The sequence below is a fragment of the Telmatherina bonti genome, assembly GCF_933228915.1.
Source record: "Telmatherina bonti genome assembly, chromosome: 14".
In the NCBI taxonomy this organism is placed as follows: Eukaryota; Metazoa; Chordata; class Actinopteri; order Atheriniformes; family Telmatherinidae; genus Telmatherina; species Telmatherina bonti.
In genome coordinates, this window is record NC_136612.1 from 40,766,309 (window position 1) to 40,793,857 (window position 27,549).

At 51.6% G+C, this 27,549-nt stretch overlaps 1 protein-coding gene across 2 annotated transcripts; it reads right to left on the reverse strand.

Moving 5' to 3' along the window:
* Positions 1 to 777: 777 nt before the first annotated feature.
* On the reverse strand, positions 778 to 27,370 carry LOC306765468 (WAS/WASL-interacting protein family member 2-like). Of its 2 annotated transcripts, none has more exons than XM_079252932.1 (8): positions 27,251 to 27,370; positions 9,732 to 9,817; positions 9,523 to 9,655; positions 8,444 to 8,566; positions 7,679 to 8,329; positions 5,872 to 6,090; positions 5,669 to 5,770; positions 778 to 5,591 (listed from the first exon to the last, which is right to left on the reverse strand). In XM_079252932.1, the coding sequence occupies exons 2-8, from the start codon at positions 9,792 to 9,794 to the stop codon at positions 5,551 to 5,553; spliced, it is 1,332 nt and encodes a 443-aa protein (XP_079109058.1). In that variant the 5' UTR covers positions 9,795 to 9,817; positions 27,251 to 27,370; the 3' UTR covers positions 778 to 5,550. The 2 variants fall into 2 exon arrangements, with proteins under 2 accessions (XP_079109058.1, XP_079109057.1); XM_079252931.1 differs by having other exon boundaries at positions 9,379 to 9,655.
* Between the last annotated feature and the right edge of the window lie 179 nt (positions 27,371 to 27,549).

The following is a 27,549-nucleotide window of genomic DNA, read 5'->3' on the forward strand; positions in this document are numbered from 1 at the left end:
CACGTGGCGGAATGTCGGCTTTAAACTTTTATTTGATGTAAATATTCATATACACGTTTCACAGAAACTTACGATCGGAATTCCGCCATTTTTCTTTTCAAATGTCGCGCTTGCATCAGCCATTTGATTGGACAGCTTGTCATCACGTGGTACTACCTTTACCCAATCACAGAATACATAAAGGGAAGCGTAGAAGAAGACAGCGACACCTTGTGGTCGAAACCGAAATGAAACCAGAATTAAAATAGTCACGTTCACATTAATCCATTTAATAGTTGTTTCATCAAGATTTAATTGTTAATAGAGTTGATAGTTTTCAAAGAGTTACTAGTTATAAGAGCCAAAAGTTAAGTAGTATTAAAATAGTTATGAATAAAGAGTTAATAAAGTTATTATTGGAGTCAATAGTTATTTAATAGCAGCCTTTCAGTGTGGAGTTTGCTGTTTCTTATGTTTGCATGTACTCCGGCTTCCTGTCCGCCACAACACGCGTGTTGGAATAAATTATCATTTTTCACAAATCGTTTATAATAAAGAATTTTCACTTTAAATAATTTCTTTCTTCACTCATCAATAAAACTAAGGTGTTGTTTTAGGAAGAAAAGCTGCTGAATTATAGTCCCAGCTTAATGTCTGGAGAAGAAACCACAGAACATCTGGAATGTCCTGCAGGTCAGGAGGTCCAACTGGACCCGTCTCAGTCCGGTTCTGGTGTCGCTTACCTTCAGCTGATTCATAAAATGGAAAATAAAAACAAAAACACAAACGGCAACAGCTGGACTTTATTTCGCAGTTACAACAGTTACAGAAAGCATGCTGTTAGACTGGACCGAGCCAGAACCAAGCCGGGACCGTCAGACTGGACCGAGCCAGAACCAAGCTGGGACCGTCACACTGGACTGAGCCAGAACCAAGCCGGGACCGTCAGACTGGACCGAGCCAGAACCAAGCTGGGACCGTCACACTGGACTGACCCAGAACCAAGCCGGGACCGTCAGACTGGACTGAGCCAGAACCAAGCCGGGACCGTCAGACTTGTCTGAGCCAGAACCAACATCAGGACAGTGGGAATGCTGGGAACAACATCGGGAACAACGCCGGGAACACCATTGGAATAGTGGGAATGTTGGGAAAGTGGAAACAACGTAGGGAAAAATGTCGGAAAAAACGTCGGGAACAAAATCGGGACAGTGGGAACAACGTCGGGAACAACATTGGGAATGTTAGGACAGTGGGAACAACGTCGGGACAGTGTGAATGTTGGGACAGTGGGAACAATGTCGGAAACACCGTTGGAATAGTGGGAATGTTGGTAAAGTGGGAACAACGTAGGGAAAAATGTCGGAAAAACATCGGGAACAACATCGGGACAGTGGGAATGTCGGGACAGTGGGAACAACGTCAGGAACAACATTGGGACAGTGGGAATGTTAGGAAAGTGGGAACAACATAGGGAACAACGTCGGGAACGTCAGGAAAGTGGGAATGTTGGGACAGTGGGAACAACGTCGGGAACAACATCGGGAACAATGTCGGGACAGTGTGAATGTTGGGACAGTGGGAACAACGTCGGGAACAACGTCGGGACAGTGTGAATGTTGGGACAGTGGGAACAACGTCTGGGACAACGTCAGAACAGTGGGAACAACGTCGGGACAGTGGGAATGTCGGGACAACTGGAACAACGTCGGAACAGTGGGAATGTCGGGACAGAGGGAACAACGTCAGGAACAACGTCGGGACAGTGGGAATGTCGGGACAGTGGGAACAACATCGGGAACGTCGGAACAGTGGGAATGTTAGGACAGTGGGAACAACATCAGGAACAACATCGGGAACAACGTCGGGACAGTGGGAATGTCGGGACAGTGGGAACAACATCGGGAACAACGTCGGGACAGTGGGAATGCTAGGACAGTGGGAACAACATCGGGAACAACATCGGGAACAAGTTTGGGAACAACGTCGGAACAGTGGGAATGTTGGGAAAGTGGGAACAACGTAGGGAAAAATGTCGGAAACAACATCGGGACAGTGGGAACAATGTCGGGAACAACATTGGGACAGTGGGAATGTTAGGACAGTGGGAACAATGTCGGGAACGTCGGGAAAGTGGGAATGTTGGGACAGTGGGAACAACGTCGGGAACAACATCGGGAACAACGTCGGGACAGTGGGAATGTTAGGACAGTGGGAACAACATCGGGAACAACATCTGGAACAACGTCGGGACAGTGGGAATGTCGGGACAGTGGGAACAACATCGGGAACAACATCTGGAACAACGTCGGGACAGTGGGAATGTCGGGACAGTGGGAACAACATCGGGAACAACATCGGGAACGTCGGGAACAACGTCGGGACAGTGGGAATGTTAGGACAGTGGGAACAACATCGGGAACAACGTGGGAATGTTGGGAAAGTGGGAATAACGTAGGGAAAAATGTCGGAAAAACGTCGGGAACAACATTGGGACAGTGGGAATGTCGGGACAGTGGGAATGTTAGGACAGTGGGAACAATGTCGGGAACGTCGGGAAAGTGGGAATGTTGGGTCAGTGGGAACAACGTCGGGAACAACATCGGGACAGTGTGAATGTTGGGACAGTGGGAACAACGTCGGGACAGTGGGAACAATGTCGGAAACACCGTTGGAATAGTGGGAATGTTGGGAAAGTGGGAACAACGTAGGGAAAAATGTCGGAAAAACGTCGGGAACAACATTGGGACAGTGGGAATGTCGGGACAGTGGGAACAACATCAGGAACAACATTGGGACAGTGGGAATGTTAGGACAGTGGGAACAACATAGGGAACAACGTCGGGAACGTCAGGAAAGTGGGAATGTTGGGACAGTGGGAACGTCGGGAACAACGTCGGGACAGTGTGAATGTCGGGACAGTGGGAACAACGTCGGGAACAACATTGGGACAGTGGGAATGTTAGGACAGTGGGAACAATGTCGGGAACGTCGGGAAAGTGGGAATGTTGGGACAGTGGGAACAACGTCGGGAACAACATCGGGAACAACGTCGGGACAGTGGGAATGTTAGGACAGTGGGAACAACATCTGGAACAACGTCGGGACAGTGGGAATGTCGGGACAGTGGGAACAACATCGGGAACAACATCTGGAACAACGTCGGGACAGTGGGAATGTCGGGACAGTGGGAACAACATCGGGAACAACATCGGGAACGTCGGGAACAACGTCGGGACAGTGGGAATGTTAGGACAGTGGGAACAACATCGGGAACAACATCGGGAACAACGTGGGAATGTTGGGAAAGTGGGAATAACGTAGGGAAAAATGTCGGAAAAACGTCGGGAACAACATTGGGACAGTGGGAATGTCGGGACAGTGGGAATGTTAGGACAGTGGGAACAATGTCGGGAACGTCGGGAAAGTGGGAATGTTGGGTCAGTGGGAACAACGTCGGGAACAACATCGGGACAGTGTGAATGTTGGGACAGTGGGAACAACGTCGGGACAGTGGGAACAATGTCGGAAACACCGTTGGAATAGTGGGAATGTTGGGAAAGTGGGAACAACGTAGGGAAAAATGTCGGAAAAACGTCGGGAACAACATTGGGACAGTGGGAATGTCGGGACAGTGGGAACAACGTCAGGAACAACATTGGGACAGTGGGAATGTTAGGACAGTGGGAACAACATAGGGAACAACGTCGGGAACGTCAGGAAAGTGGGAATGTTGGGACAGTGGGAACGTCGGGAACAACGTCGGGACAGTGTGAATGTCGGGACAGTGGGAACAACGTCGGGAACAACGTCAGAACAGTGGGAACAACGTCGGGACAGTGGGAATGTCGGGACAACTGGAACAACGTCGGGACAGTGGGAATGTCGGGACAGTGGAAACAACGTCAGGAACAACGTCGGGACAGTGGGAATGTCGGGACAGTGAGAACAACGTCAGAAACAACGTCGGGACAGTGGGAATGTCGGGACAGTGGGAACAACATCGGGAACAACGTCGGAACAGTGGGAATGTTAGGACAGTGGGAACAACATCAGGGACAACATCGGGAACAACGTCGGGACAGTGGGAATGTCGGGACAGTGGGAACAACATCGGGAATAACGTCGGGACAGTGGGAATGTCGGGACAGTGGGAACAACATCGGAACAGTGGGAATGTTAGGACAGTGGGAACAACATCGGGAACAACATTGGGAACAACATCGGGAATAACGTCGGGACAGTGGGAATGTCGGGACAGTGGGAACAACATCGGGAACAACATCGGAAACAACGTCGGAACAGTGGGAATGTTAGGACAGTGGGAACAACATCGGGAACAACATCGGAACAGTGGGTATGTTAGGACAGTGGGAACAACGCCGGAAACAACGTCGGGACAGTGGGATCAACATCGGGAACAACATCGGGACAGTGGTAATGTTAGGACAGTGGGAACAACACCGGAAACAACGTCGGGACAGTGGGATCAACATCGGGAACAACATCGGGAACGTCGGGACAGTGGTAATGTTAGGACAGTGGGAACAACGTCGGAAACAATGTCGGGACAGTGGGAACAACATCGGGAACAACATCGGAAACAACATCGGGACAGTGGGAATGTTAGGACAGTGGGAACAACGTCGGAAACAATGTCGGGACAGTGGGAACGTCGGGAATGGCTGTAGCTTTCCAGATGGGAGGAAGCGCTTCAGGTTCTGATCAAAGTTCTGGAATTCACAGAAAAATCATGGAGAGAAATCACGGAAATGCTGGAAGTTTCTATCAGTTTGTCAATGACGACGATCCCGATGAAAGCCAGTTGATCCTACAGGAGAAGATGATCTTCATCACGGTTCTCATAATCAGACCTGTCTCTGTCCCCCTGGTTCTGCTTTACTTTTCTCATCCTAAAGCTGGAACTATTCAGTCCACTTGAGTCCATCTTGGCACTTAAAGACCCGACCTGCACAGGAACTGGATCTGGTCAAGTCGCTGACATCATCAGGATCAGGATGATGGTGATGATGAAGAAGCAGGTCAGTATTTACAAAGTCTTCATCAGGTCTGACAAGAAATCCTGAGACCAACAAGACTGGAAGTGATCCCAATACGGCGGACTCCTGAGGTCCACACACACCCAGGACCAGATCCTGGTCCAGGTCCAGACCCGGACTGCAGACTGAGGACCAGAACCAGGACCAGACCCGGTCTCAGTTCCTTCTTTTTCTCTCTCACTGCTTTGATTTTTTCGTCTCGTTCAGTTTTCAGTGATGAATAAAAGCGATTCGATTAGCAGAATTTGTGCTGAGTCATTGTTCTATCGCTGATCCATCAGACCAGCTCCTCCTCTTTGTGCAAGTCTTCACCTGCGCTACGATGGGATGAAACTAAAGGAGATGGAACAGACAGGAGGAAGAGGAAGATGTGGAAACGCTCCTTCACATCAGAATCTTCCTCCCGTCGTAATGCCGACTCTCTGTGATTGGTTGATCAGACGTCTCCTCGGCCAATGGGCTGTGAGTGTGGATGAGGCAACGAGAAAAGGAGGACGATGAAGCTGATGGTTCACCTGCCGACAGGAGGCAGCGGAGGAGCTCCTCTCATCACTGCAACAAGTAAACACAGAGATGAGTAATCGATCACGCTGGTTTCCATGGAGACGAGCTCTGTTAGGCACGCCCACCTCGGTTGGCCTTGCTTGGGTAGATCTTAGCGAAGTGTCGGTAGTTGTCCGGAGGTGGGAAGTCGTCCAAAGGATGGAAGGAATACCTGGACTCAAAGTCGTCTGCAGACAGAGAGATGGATCAATACAGAGCAATATGGATCACAACAAACTGATCAGCTGATCAATAATGGGTCCAGATGGAGGGATGGAGGAGGACTCACCGACAAAGGAGCGAGGGATGGAGGAGGAGTGCCCGTTACGGAGGGGAGGAGGGGGAGGAGGAGGAGCAGCGGGGGTGCGGGAGGGAGGGGGAGGAGGTTTTCCTCTGATGGGAGTGTCAGTGGAGAGGGAGGGGCTACCATGTGTCCTGTAGGGAGGAGGGGGCGGAGCTTCTCTTCCTCCCGCCCTCAGCGATGAGGACTGGGTCGGAACAGGAGGAGCTGAGGAGTAAACAGAGCTGATCAATACACGTTCTGATCAATACATAGGTTCTGATCAACTGCGTAATCAATAATCTGATGGACCGAATGCGCTGACTCATCAGTCTCGTTATTTCAGACGCTCACAGATCTCATTGGTCAGGAGGCAGGGCTGGCCGGCATTACCATGGCGATACATCCCACTGACAGGTGATCTTACTGAGAAATGGACGCACGTAGTCGCGTGGTGTTGTCAGTACTCAGCTACCTGGTACAGCGAGGATACCGATTGGCTGACTTCCACTAAGAACATCGCAGTCCAGCGCTACGTTTAGAATATTTACAAAATGCCACGATCAATAAGTATAGACACTTATAGACCCGACCCCGGATAAGCGGCAGAAGATGGATGGGTTTTTTTTTTTTTCAATCAACTGCTCCCTCCAACAAAACCTTTATTTTCAAATCTGCAAAAATGATTCAGGCTGTAATTCCGAATAAGTAAAGAACATGACTCCAAATCAAAGACGGGGTTTACAACTTCTAAACTGAACATGGTACTTTTGTGCTGCGACTGTGTTCTGCTTTGTTAAGAGCAGGACTCTGCGCCTCCTACAACCTTGACTTGGTTGACAGGAAAACCACAAGACAAACAAGGAATCCCTTTCTGAATGGTACCATTAAGATCTGGTTAGATATGCATTCCTACTTCGAAGACACAACATTCCAAGTTTACTGCAGTTGTAGGCAATAACTTTCCTTCCAGTACGGCAGATGCAGGCTTCAGAGTTTGGTTCAATCAAGGTAGAAGGAAAGAGTCTGATCTATGTGGGAGTAATTCTACTCTTATGTCTTTTGAACAACTCTGAATGACCTTTTCAATCCCCTAAAAGCATTATTTTATTTTCACCAAACAAGATAAGAGCTGAGAAGTCTCATTCGTTCGTCCACAGAGATCACATTGTAGGTCCGGCTTCTACAAAATATTCATGCATGACCCCACACACAACCTGTTGGAGGCATGGAGGATAGACTTCCACATGGATCTATGTGACGATGACTGGGATACATCTCTGTGACCCAGACTGCAAACAGCACCATCTGACCGGAACATTCCACACGTGTGTCGGTGTAGACACGGGATCGCTGTTTTGTTGTATGTTGGAGTGTAAAAAGTTTGTTCAGCCAAATGATTGCTACTGTGATTCCCCCCAATCCCAAACTACGACTTTTAAATGAGAAGCCTGAACGAACGCTGCCACCGCCGTTTGGAAGCCCGGCGTTGGTGTGTTGGACCGACTCCGGACAAAATCACGCATGCAAACGGAAACCACCCGACTGGTTTGGCTAAATTTGGAGAAATGCAGCCAAGACAATGCTGACTTCCCAGAACATTATGTTTATCTTTTAAAATAAACAAGTTAAACATGGAGAAACCAAACTAAATTAAAGGTAAAACTAGTTCAAACTAAAAAACAGAAACAATAAATATTTCATCATGAAAATAAATTTCTTCTCAAATGTGAGGTTGGAGATCCTACGTTACCCATAATGCACCTGCACCACATGACTACAGAATCCAGCATGGCTGCCATGTCATGTGACCCACCTGCTCCTCTACCTGCAGCATCTCTGACGGGCGGCGGCGGCCTGGTGACGCCCTGTTGGGAGGGCGTGGGTGATGCAGGAGGAGGTAGGGGGGCGGGGCCTCTGGTGGAGGTGTGGCCTCCAGGTGAGGGGGCCGTTCTCTTGACGCTTAGGGAGTTGTGGCGCTGCGGCAGCTCAGGTGCCGCCTCACCGCCACCTGATGGACCGTTACTGATGCGGTAAGGTGGAGGGGGCGGAGCCAGAGAGGAGGAGGATGCCGGGTTTCCTCCTGAAGTGGGAGGACGTCTGCTGTTGCTAGGTGATGGTGGAGGTTTGGAAGGGAGGGGCGGGGTATCAATCGGAGTTGGTGGGAGGGGCTTCTCTCTGTTGTAAGAGGAGGAGGGAGGAGAGGGGGCGTTACCACGACGACAGAGAGGAGGGGGAGGTGGGGCAGAGGACGAGTGCTTCATGCCAGTGGACGGGGAGGAGGCTGCCGAGGAGGGAGCTGAGGGAGCGGGGGAGGGGGACAGGTTGGGAAGGGAGGGGCGCTGACAGCGAGACGTTTCCATTGGCGACAGGGCCTGAGTCAGGGGGCTCTCTGCATCGTCATGGCGATGGCTCGGGGGGCGGGGAGCAGCAGTTCGGGTGCAAGGAGACCGACCCGCGGAACCATCTGGACCAGAAAACAGATTTACTTCATGATTAAACATTTATGACGTGTGTGTATCAATAAACAACCTGTTTTAATAATAATAAAACTTTTCAAACGCGCCTGGAGCCTCCTCACCTCCGATTGGACGCAGTTTGGGAACCCCGCCCGGGAACAGGCCTCCGATTGGAGGAGCCGAACCTGATGGGCTCCCTGCTTCACTGCTATTGGTTCCTGCGGCTGCTCCGCCTCCTTTGGGCTCTGAGAACCACAACCATTGGACAGGTGAACGACGGCTGAGGTGATGATGCCACTGCTCTACACGGGTCTATGATGACATCACTGATGACATCACAGGTGCAATGCTGGTTAGCATGAGACGCAGATGAGGATGTCTGATGATGAGGTGAAGTGAGGTGGGATGAAGAGAGGAGAAACTTGGCGGTCCCTCACCACCCCGATGACGTCATCACCAGCACAGCGGTCAGAAACAGGTTAGTTCCACCTCATGACATCACGAACATAATCACATGACTAACCGATCCAGCATGGAGCCTGTGAGAGGCCAGCAAGCTGCCGGCATGCAGCTGCAGCGTGGCGAGGACTGCAGCAGCTCTGCAGGAGGCTGCGGCGTCTGGGGAAGCGGCCACCCCGTCCTCGCTGCTCCAAACAGAGACAGGGAGGAGAAACACGGAGAAACGGCGCCGACAGACGGCTCAGATGGACAACAGAAACAAACAGGGATGTGTTGATGATGTGTTCGCTGTCACCATGGGAACCGTGTTGCGTTCAGGGACATTATGAGTTCATGTGTTTGTGTTCCCTTAGCAGCGTTTCTCTGATTCTCCTCCAATCAGCTGACAGCTTTATGTGCAACCATGGTTACCGCCAGACAGAAAGGCTTCCGTTAGTTTCTGATGGGTGAATAGGATCAGATCAATAAACCTATCGCCCCGGTGACGCCCAGCTTCAGGAACCCGCCCCGTTAAGCCCCTCCCCCTGAGGGCAGGAAGATGGCGGCGCCCGGCGCAGCCTCCTGCAGCCTGTAGGATCAGAGAAGATTGGGGTCTTACTCTCCAGGGACAGCGCAGAGCTCTGGTCTCCGGCCGTCCTCCTGGTCTCCGTGGACGGCGCCCCCTGCTGCCGGGACTGGTTCTGCTGGTGTAGGTACTGGTATAAGCGAATGTATGGGTGCTCTGTGAGGGGCGGAGTCTTACTGTCGAGCAGCGGGGCGCTGCGGTCATTCACCGCCACCACCTTCCTCAGCGTAGTGCCTTTACAGATGTCGGACAGCAGAGCGCCGCGCCCTCTGGCCTCCTCGCTGCTCAGCCTGGGGGGGCCGGAGGTGGCCTGGGGGGAGGGGGGGGAGACAGACGGTGATGATGCTGCGGGGGCGGGGCACACGGCTGGACTTACTCTGGCTTACCTGGCTGAAGGTGGGGGGAGGAGGTGGTCCCCCGGGTGGAGGAGGTGGAGGAGGGATGGGCATCCTGCTGCTGATCCAACACACACCTGGGGACACACACACACACAGGAGGCAGAGTGAAGCTGGTCAGATATGGTATTACGTGTGGTGTACCTTGTGGTGTACCTTGTGGTGTAGCGTGTGGTGTAGCGTGTGGTATAGTCTTTGGTGTAGCGTGTGGTGTAGCGTGTGGTATAGTCTTTGGTGTAGCGTGTGGTATAGTCTTTGGTGTAGCGTGTGGTATAGTCTTTGGTGTAGCGTGTGGTGTAGCGTGTGGTATAGTCTTTGGTGTAGCGTGTGGTGTAGCGTGTGGTATAGTCTTTGGTGTAGCGTGTGGTATAGTCTTTGGTGTAGCGTGTGTTGTAGCATGTGGTGTAGCGTGTCTACTTGCATGTGGTGTAGCGTGCGGTGTTGTGTGTGGTGTAGCGTGTGGTATAGTCTTTGGTGTAGCGTGTGTTGTAGCATGTGGTGTAGCGTGTCTACTTGCATGTGGTGTAGCGTGCGGTGTTGTGTGTGGTGTAGCGTGTGGTATAGTCTTTGGTGTAGCGTGTGTTGTAGCATGTGGTGTAGCGTGTCTACTTGCATGTGGTGTAGCCTTTTGTGTTGCGTGTGGTGTTACGTGTGGTGTACCTTGTGGTGTACCTTGTGGTGTAGCGTGTGGTGTAGCGTGTGGTATAGTCTTTGGTGTAGCGTGTGGTGTAGCGTGTGGTATAGTCTTTGGTGTAGCGGGTGGTGTAGCGTGTGGTATAGTCTTTGGTGTAGCGTGTGGTATAGTCTTTGGTGTAGCGTGTGTTGTAGCATGTGGTGTAGCGTGTCTACTTGCATGTGGTGTAGCGTGCGGTGTTGTGTGTGGTGTAGCGTGTGGTATAGTCTTTGGTGTAGCGTGTGTTGTAGCATGTGGTGTAGCGTGTCTACTTGCATGTGGTGTAGCGTGCGGTGTTGTGTGTGGTGTAGCGTGTGGTATAGTCTTTGGTGTAGCGTGTCTACTTGCATGTGGTGTAGCCTTTCGTGTTGCGTGTGGTGTTACGTGTGGTGTAGCGTGTGGTGTTTCGTGTGGTTATGCGTGTGGTGTAGCGTGTGGTGTCGTGTTTGGTTTAGCGTAACGTGTGGTGCAGCGTGTGGTAAAGTCTTTGGTGTAGCGTGTGGTGTAGCGTGTGTTGTAGCGTGTGGTGTTACGTGTGGTGTAGCGTGTGGTGTTGCATGTGGTTTAGCGTGTGGTGTAGCGTGTGGTAAAGTCTTTGGTGTAGCGTGTGGTGTTACGTGTGGTGTAGCGTGTGGTGTCGTGTTTGGTGTGGTGTAGCGTGTGGTGTTGCGTGTGGTTTAGCGTGTGGTGTTGCATGTGGTTTAGCGTGTGGTGTAGCGTGTGGTAAAGTCTTTGGTGTAGCGTGTGGTGTTACGTGTGGTGTAGCGTGTGGTGTGGTGTTTGGTGTGGTGTTGCGTGTGGTGTAGCGTGTGGTGTTGCGTGTCATGTAGCGTGTGGTGTTGCATGTCGTGTAGCATGTTGTGTTGCATGTCGTGTAGCGTGTGGTGTAGCGTGTCTACTTGCGTGTGCTGTAGCGTGTTGTGATGCGTGTCATGTTTCGTGTGGTGTTGCGTTTGGTGTTGTGTGTTGTGTAGCGTGTGGTGTAGCGTGTCTACTTGCGTGTGGTGTAGGGTGTGGTGTAGCGTGTGGTGTAGCGTGTAGTGTTGCGTGTGGTGTAGCGTGTGGTGTAGCGTTTGGTGTAGCGTGTGGTGTAGCGTGTTGTGAAGTGTGCAGTGTTGCGTGTGGTTTAGCGTGTGGTGTTGCGTATGGTGTAGCGCGTGGTGTAGCATTTAGTGTAGTGTGTGGTGTCGTGTTTGGTGTGGTGTAGCGTGTGGTGTTGCGTGTGGTTTAGCGTGTGGTGTTGCATGTGGTTTAGCGTGTGGTGTAGCGTGTGGTAAAGTCTTTGGTGTAGCGTGTGGTGTTACGTGTGGTGTAGCGTGTGGTGTGGTGTTTGGTGTGGTGTTGCGTGTGGTGTAGCGTGTGGTGTTGCGTGTCATGTAGCGTGTGGTGTTGCATGTCGTGTAGCATGTTGTGTTGCATGTCGTGTAGCGTGTGGTGTAGCGTGTCTACTTGCGTGTGCTGTAGCGTGTTGTGATGCGTGTCATGTTTCGTGTGGTGTTGCGTTTGGTGTTGTGTGTTGTGTAGCGTGTGGTGTAGCGTGTCTACTTGCGTGTGGTGTAGGGTGTGGTGTAGCGTGTGGTGTAGCGTGTAGTGTTGCGTGTGGTGTAGCGTGTGGTGTAGCGTTTGGTGTAGCGTGTGGTGTAGCGTGTTGTGGTGTGCAGTGTTGCGTGTGGTTTAGCGTGTGGTGTTGCGTATGGTGTAGCGCGTGGTGTAGCATTTAGTGTAGTGTGTGGTGTAGTGTGTGGTATAGCGTTTGGTGTTGCATATGGTGTTGCGTGTCGTTTAGCATGTGGTATAGTGTGTCTACTTGCGTGTGGTGTAGCGTGTGGTGTAGCGTGTCTACTTGCGTGTGGTGTAGTCTTTCGTGTTGCGTGTGGTGTTACGTGTGGTTATGCGTGTGGTGTCGTGTTTGGTTTCGCGTAACGTGTGGTGTAGCGTGTGGTGTTGTGTGTGGTGTTACGTGTGGTGTCGTGTTTGGTTTCGCGTAACGTGTGGTGTTACATGTGGTGTAGCGTGTGGTGTCGTGTTTGGTTTAGCGTAACGTGTGGTGCAGCGTGTGGTAAAGTCTTTGGTGTAGCGTGTGGTGTAGCGTGTGGTGTTGCATGTGGTTTAGCGTGTGGTGTAGCGTGTGGTAAAGTCTTTGGTGTAGCGTGGGGTGTAGCGTGTGGTGTAGCGTGTGGTGTCGTGTTTGGTGTGGTGTAGCGTGTGGTGTTGCGTGTGGTTTAGCGTGTGGTGTTGCATGTGGTTTAGCGTGTGGTAAAGTCTTTGGTGTAGCGTGTGGTGTTACGTGTGGTGTAGCGTGTGGTGTCGTGTTTGGTGTGGTGTAGCGTGTGGTGTTGCGTGTGGTTTAGAGTGTGGTGTAGCGTGTGGTGTTGCATGTCGTGTAGCATGTTGTCTTGCATGTCGTGTAGCGTGTGGTGTAGCGTGTCTACTTGCGTGTGCTGTAGCGTGTTGTGATGCGTGTCATGTTTCGTGTGGTGTTGCGTTTGGTGTTGTGTGTTGTGTAGCGTGTGGTGTAGCGTGTCTACTTGCGTGTGGTGTAGGGTGTGGTGTTGCGTGTCTACTTGCGTGTGGTGTAGCGTGTGGTGTTGTGTGTCGTGATGCCTGTCGTTTAGCGTGTGGTGTAGCGTGTGGTGTTGCGTGTGGTGTAGCGTTTGGTGTACCTTGTGGTGTACCTTGTGGTGTAGCGTGTGGTGTAGCGTGTGGTATAGTCTTTGGTGTAGCATGTGGTATAGTCTTTGGTGTAGTGTGTGTTGTAGCATGTGGTGTAGCGTGTCTACTTGCATGTGGTGTAGCGTGCGGTGTAGCGTGTGGTATAGTCTTTGGTGTAGCGTGTGTTGTAGCATGTGGTGTAGCGTGTCTACTTGCATGTGGTGTAGCGTGCGGTGTTGTGTGTGGTGTAGCGTGTGGTATAGTCTTTGGTGTAGCGTGTGTTGTAGCATGTGGTGTAGCGTGTCTACTTGCATGTGGTGTAGCGTGCGGTGTTTCGTGTGGTGTAGCGTGTGGTGTCGTGTTTGGTTTCGCGTAACGTGTGGTGTAGCGTGTGGTGTTGTGTGTGGTGTTACGTGTGGTGTAGCGTGTGGTGTCGTGTTTGGTTTAGCGTAACGTGTGGTGCAGCGTGTGGTAAAGTCTTTGGTGTAGCGTGTGGTGTAGCGTGTGTTGTAGCGTGTGGTGTTACGTGTGGTGTAGCGTGTGGTGTTGCATGTGGTTTAGCGTGTGGTGTTGCATGTGGTTTAGCGTGTGGTGTAGCGTGTGGTAAAGTCTTTGGTGTAGCGTGTGGTGTTACGTGTGGTGTAGCGTGTGGTGTCGTGTTTGGTGTGGTGTAGCGTGTGGTGTTGCGTGTGGTGTTGCGTGTGGTGTTGCATGTGGTTTAGCGTTTGGTGTAGCGTGTGGTGTAGCGTGTGGTGTAGCGTGTTGTGAAGTGTGTAGTGTTGCGTGTGGTTTAGCGTGTGGTGTAGCGTGTGGTGTTGCATGTCGTGTAGCATGTTGTGTTGCATGTCGTGTAGCGTGTCTATTTGCGTGTGGTGTTGCGTGTCGTGATGCGTGTCATGTTGCGTGTGGTGTTGCGTGTTGTGTAGCGGGTGGTGCAGCGTGTGGTGTTGCGTGTCTACTTGCGTGTGGTGTAGCGTGTGGTGTTGCGTGTGGTGTAGCGTGTTGTGTAGCGTGTAGTGTTGCGTGTGGTGTAGCATGTGGTGTTGCGTGTGGTGTTGCGTGTCTACTTGCGTGTGGTGTTGCGTGCGGTGTTGCGTGTGGTGTAGCGTGTTGTGTAGCGTGTAGTGTTGCGTGTGGTGTAGCGTTTGGTGTAGCGTTTGGTGTAGCGTGTGGTGTAGCGTGTTGTGAAGTGTGTAGTGTTGCGTGTGGTTTAGTGTGTGGTAGTGCGTGTGGTGTAGCGTGGGGTGTAGCGTGTGGTGTAGTGTGTCGTATAGCGTTGTGTGTGGGGTAGTGTGTGGTTTAGCGTGTTGTGTAGCGTGTCTACTTGCGTATGGTATTGCGTGTCGTTTAGCGTGTCGTGTAGCGTGTGGTGTAGCGTTTGGTGTAGCGTGTCGTGTAGCGTGTCATGTAGCGTGTGGTGTAGCGTGTGGTGTCGTGTCTCTACTTGCGTGTGGTGTAGCGTGTGGTGTTGCGTGTCGTGATGCGTGTGGTGTTGCGTGTGGAGTAGCTTGTGGTGTAGCGTGTCTACTTGCGTGGGGTGTAGCGTGTGGTATAGCGTGTGGTGTGGCATGTGGTGTTGCGTGTGGTGTAGCGTTTTGTGTTGCGTGTCTACTTGCGTGTGGTGTTGCATGTCTACTTGCGTGTGGTGTAGCGTTTCGTGTAGAGTTTAGTGCAGTGTGTGGTGTTGCATGTGGTGTAGCGTTTCTACTTGTGTGTGGTGTAGCGTGTGGTGTTGCGTGTGGTGTTTCGTGAGGTGTTTCGTGTGGTGTTGCATGTGGTGTAGCGTGTCTACTTCCATGTAGTGTAGCGTTTCGTGTTGCATGTGGTGTTGCGTGTGGTGTAGCTTGTCTACTTGCGTGTGGTGTTGCGAGTGGTGTAGCGTGTGGTGTAGCGTTTCGTGTTGCGTGTGGTGTAGCGTGGGGTGTAGCGTTTGGTGTAGCGTGGGGTGTAGCGTGGGGTGTTGTGTGTGGTGTCGTGTGTGGTGTTGCGTGTGGTTTAGCGTGTGGTGTTGCTTGTGGTTTAGCGTGTGGTGTAGTGTGTCGTATAGCGTTGTGTGTGGGGTAGTGTGTGGTTTAGCGTGTTGTGTAGCGTGTCTACTTGCGTATGGTATTGCGTGTCGTTTAGCGTGTCGTGTAGCGTGTGGTGTAGCGTTTGGTGTAGCATGTCGTGTAGCGTGTCATGTAGCGTGTGGTGTAGCGTGTGGTGTCGTGTCTCTACTTGCGTGTGGTGTAGCGTGTGGTGTTGCGTGTCGTGATGCGTGTGGTGTTGCGTGTGGAGTAGCTTGTGGTGTAGCGTGTCTACTTGCGTGGGGTGTAGCGTGTGGTATAGCGTGTGGTGTGGCATGTGGTGTTGCGTGTGGTGTTGCGTATGGTTTAGCGTGTGGTGTAGCGTTTTGTGTTGCGTGTCTACTTGCGTGTGGTGTTGCATGTCTACTTGCGTGTGGTGTAGCGTTTCGTGTAGAGTTTAGTGCAGTGTGTGGTGTTGCATGTGGTGTAGCGTTTCTACTTGTGTGTGGTGTAGCGTGTGGTGTTGCGTGTGGTGTTTCGTGAGGTGTTTCGTGTGGTGTTCCGTGTGGTGTAGTGTGTGGTGTTGCATGTGGTGTAGCGTGTCTACTTCCATGTAGTGTAGCGTTTCGTGTTGCATGTGGTGTTGCGTGTGGTGTAGCTTGTCTACTTGCGTGTGGTGTTGCGAGTGGTGTAGCGTGTGGTGTAGCGTTTCGTGTTGCGTGTGGTGTAGCGTGGGGTGTAGCGTTTGGTGTTGCGTGTGGTGTAGCGTGGGGTGTTGTGTGTGGTGTCGTGTGTGGTGTTGCGTGTGGTTTAGCGTGTGGTGTTGCTTGTGGTTTAGCGTGTGGTGTAGTGTGTGGTGTTGCGTGTGATGTAGTGTGTGGTGTTGCGTGTGGTTTAGTGTGTGGTGTAGCGTTTGGTGTTGCGTGTAGTGTAGCGTGTGGTGTAGCGTGGTGTAGCGTTTAGTGTTGCGTGTGGTGTAGTGTGCGTTTTAGCATGTGGTGTAGCGTTTGGTGTAGCGTTTAGTGTAGTGTGTGGTGTTGCGTGTGGTATTGCGTGGGGTGTTGCGTGTGGTGTTGCGTGTGGTGTAGCGTGTGTTGTAGCGTGTGGTGTTGCGTGTGGTGTAGCGTTTAGTGTAGTGTGTGGTTTAGCGTGTGGGGTAGCGTTTGGATTTGCGTGTGGTGTTGCGTGTCGTGTAGGGTGTCTACTTGCGTGTGGTGTAGCGTTTCGTGTAGCATTTAGTTTAGTGTGTGGTGTTGCGTGTGGTGTAGAGTGTCTACTTGTCTGTGGTGTAGCGTGTGGTGTTTCGTGTGGTGTTGCATGTGGTGTTGCGTGTGGTGTAGCGTGGGGTGTAACGTGTGGTGTAGCGTGTGGTGTAGCGTTTGGTGTTGCGTGTGGGGTAGCGTGTCTACTTGCAAGTGGTGTTGCGTGTGGTTTAGCGTGTGATGTAGCGTGTACTTGCGTGTGGTGTAGCGTGTGGTTTAGCGTTTGGTGTAGCGTGTGGTGTAGCGTGTGGTATAGTCTTTGAAGTAGCGTTTTGTGTGGGGCGTTTGGTGTAGCGTGTAGTGTTGCGTGTAGTGATGCGTGTCGTCTACCGTGTGGTGTTGCGTGTGGTGTAGCTTGTCTACTTGCGTGTGGTGTTGCGTGTGGTGCAGCTTGTGGTGTAGCGTGTCTACTTGCGTGTGGTGTAGCGTGTGGTTTAGCGTATGGTGTTGCATGTGGTGTAGCGTGTGGTTTAGCGTGTGGTTTAGCGTGTAAAGTTGCATTTAGTGTACCGTTTAGTGTAGTGTGTGGTGTTGCGTGTGGTTTAGCGTGTGGTGTAGCGTTTGGATTTGCGTGTGGTGTTGCGTGTCGTGTTGGGTGTCTACTTGCGTGTGGTGTAGCGTTTCGTGTAGCATTTAGTTTAGTGTGTGGTGTTGCGTGTGGTGTAGAGTGTCTACTTGTCTGTGGTGTAGCGTGTGGTGTTTCGTGTGGTGTTGCATGTGGTGTTGCGTGTGGTGTAGCGTGGGGTGTAACGTGTGGTGTAGCGTGTGGTGTAGCGTTTGGTGTTGCGTGTGGGGTAGCGTGTCTACTTGCAAGTGGTGTTGCGTGTGGTTTAGCGTGTGATGTAGCGTGTACTTGCGTGTGGTGTAGCGTGTGGTTTAGCGTTTGGTGTAGCGTGTGGTGTAGCGTGTGGTATAGTCTTTGAAGTAGCGTTTTGTGTGGGGCGTTTGGTGTAGCGTGTAGTGTTGCGTGTAGTGATGCGTGTCGTCTACCGTGTGGTGTTGCGTGTGGTGTAGCTTGTCTACTTGCGTGTGGTGTTGCGTGTGGTGCAGCTTGTGGTGTAGCGTGTCTACTTGCGTGTGGTGTAGCGTGTGGTTTAGCGTATGGTGTTGCATGTGGTGTAGCGTGTGGTTTAGCGTGTGGTTTAGCGTGTAAAGTTGCATTTAGTGTACCGTTTAGTGTAGTGTGTGGTGTTGCGTGTGGTTTAGCGTGTGGTGTAGCGTTTGGATTTGCGTGTGGTGTTGCGTGTCGTGTTGGGTGTCTACTTGCGTGTGGTGTAGCGTTTCGTGTAGCATTTAGTTTAGTGTGTGGTGTTGCGTGTGGTGTAGAGTGTCTACTTGTCTGTGGTGTAGCGTGTGGTGTTGCGTGTGGTGTTGCGTGTGGTGTAGCGTTTGGTGTTGCGTGTGTTGTAGCGTGTGGTGTTGCGTGTGGTGTAGCGTTTAGTGTAGTGTGTGGTTTAGCGTGTGGTGTAGCGTTTGGATTTGCGTGTGGTGTTGCGTGTCGTGTAGGGTGTCTACTTGCGTGTGGTGTAGCGTTTCGTGTAGCATTTAGTTTAGTGTGTGGTGTTGCGTGTGGTGTAGAGTGTCTACTTGTCTGTGGTGTAGCGTGTGGTGTTTCGTGTGGTGTTGCATGTGGTGTTGCGTGTGGTGTAGCGTGGGGTGTAACGTGTGGTGTAGCGTGTGGTGTAGCGTGTGGTGTAGCGTTTGGTGTTGCGTGTGGGGTAGCGTGTCTACTTGCAAGTGGTGTTGCGTGTGGTTTAGCGTGTGATGTAGCGTGTCTACTTGCGTGTGGTGTAGCGTGTGGTTTAGCGTTTGGTGTAGCGTGTGGTGTAGCGTGTGGTATAGTCTTTGAAGTAGCGTTTTGTGTGGGGCGTTTGGTGTAGCATGTAGTGTTGCGTGTAGTGATGCGTGTCGTCTACCGTGTGGTGTTGCGTGTGGTGTAGCTTGTCTACTTGCGTGTGGTGTTGCGTGTGGTGCAGCTTGTGGTGTAGCGTGTCTACTTGCGTGTGGTGTAGCGTGTGGTTTAGCGTATGGTGTTGCATGTGGTGTAGCGTGTGGTGTTGCGTGTGGTTTAGCGTGTGGTTTAGCGTGTAAAGTTGCGTTTAGTGTACCGTTTAGTGTAGTGTGTGGTGTTGCGTGTGGTTTAGCGTGTGGTGTAGCGTTTGGATTTGCGTGTGGTGTTGCGTGTCGTGTAGGGTGTCTACTTGCGTGTGGTGTAGCGTTTCGTGTAGCATTTAGTTTAGTGTGTGGTGTTGCGTGTGGTGTAGAGTGTCTACTTGTCTGTGGTGTAGCGTGTGGTGTTTCGTGTGGTGTTGCATGTGGTGTTGCGTGTGGTGTTGCATGTGGTGTTGCGTGTGGTGTAGCGTGTGGTGTAGCGTTTGGTGTTGCGTGTGGGGTAGCGTGTCTACTTGCAAGTGGTGTTGCGTGTGGTTTAGCGTGTGATGTAGCGTGTCTACTTGCGTGTGGTGTAGCGTGTGGTTTAGCGTTTGGTGTAGCGTGTGGTGTAGCGTGTGGTATAGTCTTTGAAGTAGCGTTTTGTGTGGGGCGTTTGGTGTAGCGTGTAGTGTTGCGTGTAGTGATGCGTGTCGTCTACCGTGTGGTGTTGCGTGTGGTGTAGCTTGTCTACTTGCGTGTGGTGTTGCGTGTGGTGCAGCTTGTGGTGTAGCGTGTCTACTTGCGTGTGGTGTAGCGTGTGGTTTAGCGTATGGTGTTGCATGTGGTGTAGTGTGTGGTGTTGCGTGTGGTGTAGAGTGTGGTGTAGCGTTTCGTGTAGCATTTAGTTTAGTGTGTGGTGTTGCGTGTGGTGTAGAGTGTCTACTTGTCTGTGGTGTTTCGTGTGGTGTTGCGTGTGGTGTAGCATTTCGTGTTGCATGTGGTGTTGCGTGTGGTGTAGCTTGTCTACTTGCGTGTGGTTTAGCGTGTGGTGTTGCGTTTGGTGTTGCGTGTGTTGTAGCGTGTGGTGTTGCGTGTGGTGTAGCGTGTGGTGTTGCGTGTGGTGTAGCGTGTGGTGTTGCGTGTGGTGTTGCGTGTGGTGTAGCGTTTAGTGTAGTGTGTGGTGTAGCGTGTGGTGTTGCGTGTGTCGTTGCGTGTAGTGTAGCGTTTAGTGTAGTGTGTGGTGTTGCGTGTGGTTTAGCGTGTGGTGTAGCGTTTGGATTTGCGTGTGGTGTTGCGTGTGTAGGGTGTCTACTTGCGTGTGGTGTAGCGTTTCGTGTAGCATTTAATTTAGTGTGTGGTGTTGCGTGTGGTATAGAGTGTCTACTTGTCTGTGGTGTAGCGTGTGGTGTTTCGTGTGGTGTTGCGTGTGGTGTAGCGTGTGGTGTTGCGTGTGGTGTAGCGTGTGGTGTAGCGTGTGGTGTTGCGTGTGGTGTTGCGTGTGGTGTAGCGTTTGGTGTTGTGTGTGGTTTAGCGTGTGGTGTTGCGTGTGGTGTTGCATGTGGTGTAGCGTGTCTACTTGCGTGTGGTGTAGCGTGTGGTGTTGCATGTGGTGTTGCGTGTCTACTTGCATGGTGGTGTAGCGTGTCTACTTGCGTGTCTACTTGCAAGTGGTGTTGCGTGTGGTTTAGCGTGTGATGTAGCGTGTCTACTTGCGTGTGGTGTAGCGTGTGGTTTAGCGTTTGGTGTAGCGTGTGGTGTAGCGTGTGGTATAGTCTTTGGAGTAGCGTTTTGTGTGGGGCGTTTGGTGTAGCGTGTAGTGTTGCGTGTAGTGATGCGTGTCGTCTACCGTGTGGTGTTGCGTGTGGTGTAGCTTGTCTACTTGCGTGTGGTGTTGCGTGTGGTGCAGCTTGTGGTGTAGCGTGTCTACTTGCGTGTGGTGTAGCGTGTGGTTTAGCGTATGGTGTTGCATGTGGTGTAGCGTGTGGTGTTGCGTGTGGTTTAGCGTGTGGTTTAGCGTGTAAAGTTGCGTTTAGTGTACCGTTTAGTGTAGTGTGTGGTGTTGCGTGTGGTTTAGCGTGTGGTGTAGCGTTTGGATTTGCGTGTGGTGTTGCGTGTCGTGTAGGGTGTCTACTTGCGTGTGGTGTAGCGTTTCGTGTAGCATTTAGTTTAGTGTGTGGTGTTGCGTGTGGTGTAGAGTGTCTACTTGTCTGTGGTGTAGCGTGTGGTGTTTCGTGTGGTGTTGCATGTGGTGTTGCGTGTGGTGTAGCGTGGGGTGTAACGTGTGGTGTAGCGTGTGGTGTAGCGTTTGGTGTTGCGTGTGGGGTAGCGTGTCTACTTGCAAGTGGTGTTGCGTGTGGTTTAGCGTGTGATGTAGCGTGTCTACTTGCGTGTGGTGTAGCGTGTGGTTTAGCGTTTGGTGTAGCGTGTGGTGTAGCGTGTGGTATAGTCTTTGAAGTAGCGTTTTGTGTGGGGCGTTTGGTGTAGCGTGTAGTGTTGCGTGTAGTGATGCGTGTCGTCTACCGTGTGGTGTTGCGTGTGGTGTAGCTTGTCTACTTGCGTGTGGTGTTGCGTGTGGTGCAGCTTGTGGTGTAGCGTGTCTACTTGCGTGTGGTGTAGCATGTGGTTTAGCGTATGGTGTTGCATGTGGTGTAGCGTGTGGTGTTGCGTGTGGTTTAGCGTGTGGTTTAGCGTGTAAAGTTGCGTTTAGTGTACCGTTTAGTGTAGTGTGTGGTGTTGCGTGTGGTGTTGCGTGTGGTGTAGCGTTTCGTGTAGCATTTAGTTTAGTGTGTGGTGTTGCGTGTGGTGTAGAGTGTCTACTTGTCTGTGGTGTAGCGTGTGGTGTTTCGTGTGGTGTTGCGTGTGGTGTAGCGTGTGGTGTTGCGTGTGGTGTAGCATTTCGTGTTGCATGTGGTGTTGCGTGTGGTGTAGCTTGTCTACTTGCGTGTGGTTTAGCGTGTGGTGTTGCGTTTGGTGTTGCGTGTGTTGTAGCGTGTGGTGTAGCGTGTGGTGTTGCGTGTGGTGTTGCGTGTGGTGTAGCGTGTGGTGTTGCGTGTGGTGTAGCGTGTGGTGTTGCGTGTGGTGTAGCGTTTAGTGTAGTATGTGGTTTAGCGTGTGGTGTTGCGTGTGTCGTTGCGTGTAGTGTAGCGTTTAGTGTAGTGTGTGGTGTTGCGTGTGGTTTAGCGTGTGGTGTAGCGTTTGGATTTGCGTGTGGTGTTGCGTGTGTAGGGTGTCTACTTGCGTGTGGTGTAGCGTTTCGTGTAGCATTTAATTTAGTGTGTGGTGTTGCGTGTGGTATAGAGTGTCTACTTGTCTGTGGTGTTGCGTGTGGTGTTTCGTGTGGTGTTGCGTGTGGTGTAGCGTGTGGTGTAGCGTTTGGTGTTGTGTGTGGTTTAGCGTGTGGTGTTGCGTGTGGTGTTGCATGTGGTGTAGCGTGTCTACTTGCGTGTGGTGTAGCGTGTGGTGTTGCATGTGGTGTTGCGTGTCTACTTGCATGGTGGTGTAGCGTGTCGTGTTGTGTGTGGTGTAGCGTGTCTACTTGCGTGTGGTGTAGCGTGTGGTGTTGCATGTGGTGTTGCGTGTCTACTTGCATGTGGTGTAGCGTGTCGTGTTGTGTGTGGTGTAGCGTTTTGTGTAGCGTGTGGTTTAGCATGTGGTGTTGCGTTTGGATTTGCGTGTGGTGTTGCGTGTCGTGTAGGGTGTCTACTTGCGTGTGGTGTAGCGTTTCGTGTAGCGTTTAGTGTAGTGTGTGGTGTTGCGTGTGGTTTAGCGTGTGGTGTAGCGTTTGGATTTGCGTGTGGTGTTGCGTGTCGTGTAGGGTGTCTACTTGCGTGTGGTGTAGCGTTTCGTGTAGCATTTAGTTTAGTGTGTGGTGTTGCGTGTGGTGTAGAGTGTCTACTTGTCTGTGGTGTAGCGTGTGGTGTTTCGTGTGGTGTAGCGTGTGGTGTTTCGTGTGGTGTAGCGTGTGGTGTTGCGTGTGGTGTAGCATTTCGTGTTGCATGCGGTGTTGCGTGTGGTGTAGCTTGTCTACTTGCGTATGGTGTAGCGTGTGGTGTAGCGTTTGGTGTAGCGTGTCTACTTGCGTGTGTTTAGCGTGTGGTGTTGCATGTGGTGTAGCGTGTCTACTTGCGTGTGGTGTAGCGTGTGGTGTTGTGTGTGGTGTAGCGTTTGGTTTAGCGTGTGGTTTAGCGTGTGGTGTAGCTTGTCTACTTGCGTGTGGTTTTGCGTGTGGTGTAGCGTGTGGTGTTGCGTTTGGTGTTGCGTGTGGTGTTGCGTGTGTTGTAGCGTGTGGTTTAGCGTGTGGTTTAGCGTGTGGTGTTGCATGTGGTGTAGCGTGTGGTGTAGCGTGTGGTGTTGCGTGTGGTGTTGCGTGTGGTGTTGCGTGTGGTGTAGCGTGTGGTGTAGCGTTTGCTGTGGCATTCAGGGTAGTGTGTGGTGTTGCGTGTGGTTTAGCGTGTGGTGTAGCGTGTGGGGTAGCGTGTCTACTTGCGAGTAGTGTTGCGTGTGGTTTAGCGTGTGATGTATCGTGTCTACTTGCGTGTGGTGTAGCGTGTGGTTTAGCGTTTGGTGTAGCGTGTGGTGTTGCATGTGGTGTTGCGTGTGGTGTAGCTTGTCTACTTGCGTGTGGTGTAGCGTGTGGTGTAGCTTGTGGTGTAGCGTGTGGTTTAGCGTTTGGTGTTGCATGTGGTGTAGCGTTTCGTGTAGCGTGTGGTGTTGCGTGTAATGTAGTGTTTAGTGTTGCGTGTGGTTTAGCGTGTGGTTTAGCGTGTGGTGTAGCGTTTGGATTTGCGTGTGGTGTTGCGTGTCGTGTAGGGTGTCTACTTTCGTGTGGTGTAGCGTTTCGTGTAGCATTTAGTTTAGTGTGTGGTGTTGCGTGTGGTGTTTCGTGTGGTGTAGCGTGTGGTGTAGCGTGTGGTGTTGCGTGTGGTGTAGCATTTTGTGTTGCTTGCGGTGTTGCGTGTGGTGTAGCGTGTCTACTTGCGTGTGGTGTAGCGTATGGTGTAGCGTTTCGTGTTGCGTGTGGTGTAGCTTGTCTACTTGCGTGTGGTTTAGCGTGTGGTTTAGCGTGTGGTGTAGCATGTGGTGTTGCGTGTGGTGTTGCGTGTGGTGTTGCGTGTGTTGTAGCGTGTGGTTTAGCGTGTGGTGTTGTGTGTGGTTTAGCGTGTGGTGTTGCATGTGGTGTAGCGTGTCTACTTGCGTGTGGTGTTGTGTGTGGTGTAGCGTTTGGTTTAGCGTGTGGTGTAGCGTTTGCTGTGGCATTCAGGGTAGTGTGTGGTGTTGCGTGTGGTGTTGCGTGTGGTTTAGCGTGTGGTGTAGCGTGTGGGGTAGCGTGTCTACTTGCGAGTAGTGTTGCGTGTGGTTTAGCGTGTGATGTATCGTGTCTACTTGCGTGTGGTGTAGCGTGTGGTTTAGCGTTTGGTGTTGCGTGTGGTCTTGCATGTGGTGTTGCGTGTGGTGTAGCTTGTCTACTTGCGTGTGGTGTAGCGTGTGGTGTAGCTTGTGGTGTAGCGTGTCTTCTTGCGTGTGGTGTAGCGTTTGGTGTCGCATGTGGTGTAGCGTTTCGTGTAGCGTGTGGTGTTGCGTGTAATGTAGTGTTTAGTGTTGCGTGTGGTTTAGCGTGTGGTTTAGCGTGTGGTGTAGCGTTTGGATTTGCGTGTGGTGTTGCGTGTCGTGTAGGGTGTCTACTTTCGTGTGGTGTAGCGTTTCGTGTAGCATTTAGTTTAGTGTGTGGTGTTTCGTGTGGTGTAGCATTTTGTGTTGCTTGCGGTGTTGCGTGTGGTGTAGCGTGTCTACTTGCGTGTGGTGTAGCGTATGGTGTAGCGTTTCGTGTTGCGTGTGGTGTAGCTTGTCTACTTGCGTGTGGTTTAGCGTGTGGTGTTGCGTGTGGTGTTGCGTTTGGTGTTGTGTGTGGTGTTGTGTGTGGTGTTGCGTGTGTTGTAGCGTGTGGTTTAGCGTGTGGTGTTGTGTGTGGTTTAGCGTGTGGTGTTGCATGTGGTGTTGTGTGTGGTGTAGCGTTTGGTTTAGCGTGTGGTTTAGTGTGTGGTTTAGCGTGTGGTGTTGCATGTGGTGTTGTGTTTGGTGTAGCGTTTGGTTTAGCGTGTGGTTTAGTGTGTGGTTTAGCGTGTGGTGTTGCATGTGGTGTTGTGTGTGGTGTAGCGTTTGGTTTAGCGTGTGGTTTAGCGTGTGGTTTAGCGTGTGGTGTTGCGTTTGCTGTGGCATTTAGTGTAGTGTGTGGTGTTTCGTGTGGTGTAGCGTGTGGTGTTGCGTGTGGTTTAGGGTGTGGTGTTGCGTGTCGTCTAGCGTGAGGTGTAGCGTGTGGTCTTGCGTGTCTACTTGCATGTCTACTTGCGTGTGGTGTTGCGTGTCGTGATGCGTGTGGTGTTGCGTGTGGTGTTGCGTGTGGTGTAGCGTGTCTACTTGCGTGTGGTGTAGCGTGTGGTGTAGCGTGTCTACTTGCGTGTGGTGTAGCGTGTGGTGTAGCGTGTCTACTTGCGTGTGGTGTAGCGTGTTGCTAACCAACACGGCTCGCTCAGAGAGAAACACAAAGACAGATGAAGACATTTTTTGAGCGATTAATCGACGTTCTTCAACAGGCTGGGTTAGCAGGACCACCCTGGTTCCAGTCCTTCTGAATCCTTCACCACACGCGACCAGGTCTGCATCAGACCCAGTTGTCCGAAACTGGTCTAATCAGGACCGGACTCGGTTTTTGTTCCAGAGAGGAGGTTCAGCGAGTCTGGAAAGAAAGTCTGGGTGAAGTGACTCTGCGACCACCAGAGACCGGATCCCGCAGGAAGTAAAACGGGAAGCTGCTGAGTCCCCGTGGACCAGACGTCCACATGGACGTCTGGACGCCTGGTCCCCGTGAAAGTCTGGACGCCTGGTCCCCGTGAAAGTCTGGACGCCTGGTCACCGGATCAGAAATTTAACTGGATGGAATAAAATCTTCATGTTGTTCAGAAAAGTTTCCAGAAGCATGGCAGTGTAACGCCCAAACCCTGCAGTGACGTCTTCATGCAAACGCGCTGTGTCATGTCGGGAATCTGAATCAGAGTCACCATTTGATAAAGAAAAGACTCTCCCGCGTTTCCTTGAAAAATCCTGTTTTTCGGAAAGAATCCTGTTTAATTCAGCTTGGAAGTCTCTGGACTGGCATTGCTACGTGTCACTCTGACCTCTTGCTGCAATGCATTGTGGTCTATACGAACCCGTCCAGTGACCGTCGGCGATTCACAAGATGCTTTGTATACGGACCCGCCTTCTGGAACAGAACTGGTCCAGTATCTTCCCTGTTTTGAGGACCAGAGATCACATCCAGACCAGGAGCCTGGTTTCTAACCCTGCGTAGCAACAATGACTCCAGGTTCCGTACAGAAACCAGGAGAACCTTCCAGGTTTCTACAGCAGCACGTCCCACGCCTGTTTCCTTCATAAACCAGGATCAACAGGAAATTTAACACGGTGAGGAAACATCTGGCCACGCCCACATGTTGGCCATAAAAGGTCAGGCCGACGCCCTGATAAATATTAATCCATCTCATTTCCATGACGGTTCTGCAGGAAAAAAAGAGGAATTTTCTGGAAAATGAGGAAGAAATTCTAACAGATAAAGTTGTAAAATGTAAAAGTATTTTATCTGGTGGAGACGGGATGGACATCACCACCACCAGAAAGACAGAGGAGGTCAGCAGGGGACAGATGCTGTCAGTGTCTCATCAGACCACCGGACTTATCCAGAAAGGACAAATAAAGTGGTCAGACGATAAAATGTAGGGAGAAAGTGCACCTTGTCCCCCCAGCAGGCGTGTCCTGGCAGAGGAGGAGGTGCAGGAGACGGAGACATGAAGACAGAAATGAGACTAAACCTGTGAATAAATGAGAATTGTCCACCTCTGATGTGTTGCATCACTTCTAGACGTTTGGCAGCAGTTTGGTTCCAACATGATGGTTGGAGGTCGGGGACAACAGCGCTGGTCGCAGCTGAACGGGACACGTTACCATTTAGTAGCATGTTATGTAGCGTCTCCACTATCTGCACACATCTGCAGCTGTACAACAGGTTTCCTCCTGGGCATGGAGGCACCTCCACCTGCCTCCATCTGCCCGATGGCCGCTACACCACGTCTGGCTGTGGAGAACATCGTTCTGTTCCTCTGCTCTGGGTTGGGAAAAGGAGCGGACCCGACCTGTCAGTCCCTTCCCTTTGGAAGGTGCCGGACTGGAGTCCAGAGTCTCCATGTTCCATGTCCACCAGCAGGGACAGATAAGCCACATTGGGGAGCATTTTATATCCAACCATCACTTCATGTTCTGTATCTGCAGGTGGAGGAAACACCTGAGCAGCCTGATGATGGGCTGTTGTCATGGCGACCGCCTCCTTTTACCTGCAGGTCTTCATGTAGAGCTTTATTAGTACGGCAGCTTCTGTACGACTTATTAACTGTGTGATGTGGCTTTTCTAACATGTAGAACTGCTTGGTTTCAGAACATTTTCCTGCTGGACGTTTTACGTGCCCGAGGAACTTTTTCTCTTCTTCTGCAGATGCTGTTAATGTCCAACATTCTGGGGGAAAGTTTACATTTCAGTTGGAACAAATGGCTCAGATTTCTTTGTTTTTAGTTTCTGATTGATTTTCCTGCCTTATTTTCTGCGGACCCGGTCTGCTTTGTGTCCGTGGCTGCACTGAATCCCGGTTTCGTGTCTTAAACCACGGAAAGAAGCTGGTCGAACGAACCGGGTCTGCAGTCTCCGGTTATAACGGAGCTAGACGTTAGCCCGTAGCTAACATGGTTCGGCCCCGCTGCGGGATGCTAAACTAACTTTCCCGCCTCTGGTCTGAGCCCCAGATGTTCGGCGGGACACGGACCATCTGCCCAGACTCACACAAACCGGATCGTCCCTTCAAGGTGCTCTGCGAAGCTGCTGCTCATCACTACGCAGTTAGCCTAGCCGTTAACCTAGCGGCTAGCTCCGGCTGCTAGCGTTAATGACAGCAGCGCGCGGCTACGCCGTCGCGCACCCTGCCAGGTGACACTCCGGACACGTACCTGCGAGCCTCAGCTTCCTTCACGCCGCTTAGCTCATGCTTCCAGGTTCCCGACGCTGGGTTCAGATGCTCCAGCTCCGGCTGCTCGGAGCTCCTCAGTAGTCTCTGCAGAGTCAACAGGAGGGCACGTGACCTGCAGGGAGCGCGAGCGGTACTGCAGCACACGCACGAGACCAAAAGCGTCACCGTCATCCATGCAGTCTATGCCGTCATCAAGGAGCTAATCACAATAATGATAATTACAATGATAATAACAACAATAATAATAACAACAAAAAACGATAAAAAATAACAAAAATT

What these genes read in the sequence shown, in the direction of transcription:
- LOC306765468 (XM_079252931.1), bottom strand. Translation starts at nt 9,794, where the DNA reads ATGCCCATCCCTCCTCCACCTCCTCCACCCGGGGGACCACCTCCTCCC. An exon ending in CTCTGCGCTGTCCCTGGAGA is followed by an intron (nt 8,567 to 9,378) that starts GTAAGACCCCAA and finishes TGTGGTTCTCAG; the next exon opens with AGCCCAAAGGAGGCGGAGCA. An exon ending in TGCTGCAGGTAGAGGAGCAG is followed by an intron (nt 6,091 to 7,678) that starts GTGGGTCACATG and finishes TTTACTCCTCAG; the next exon opens with CTCCTCCTGTTCCGACCCAG.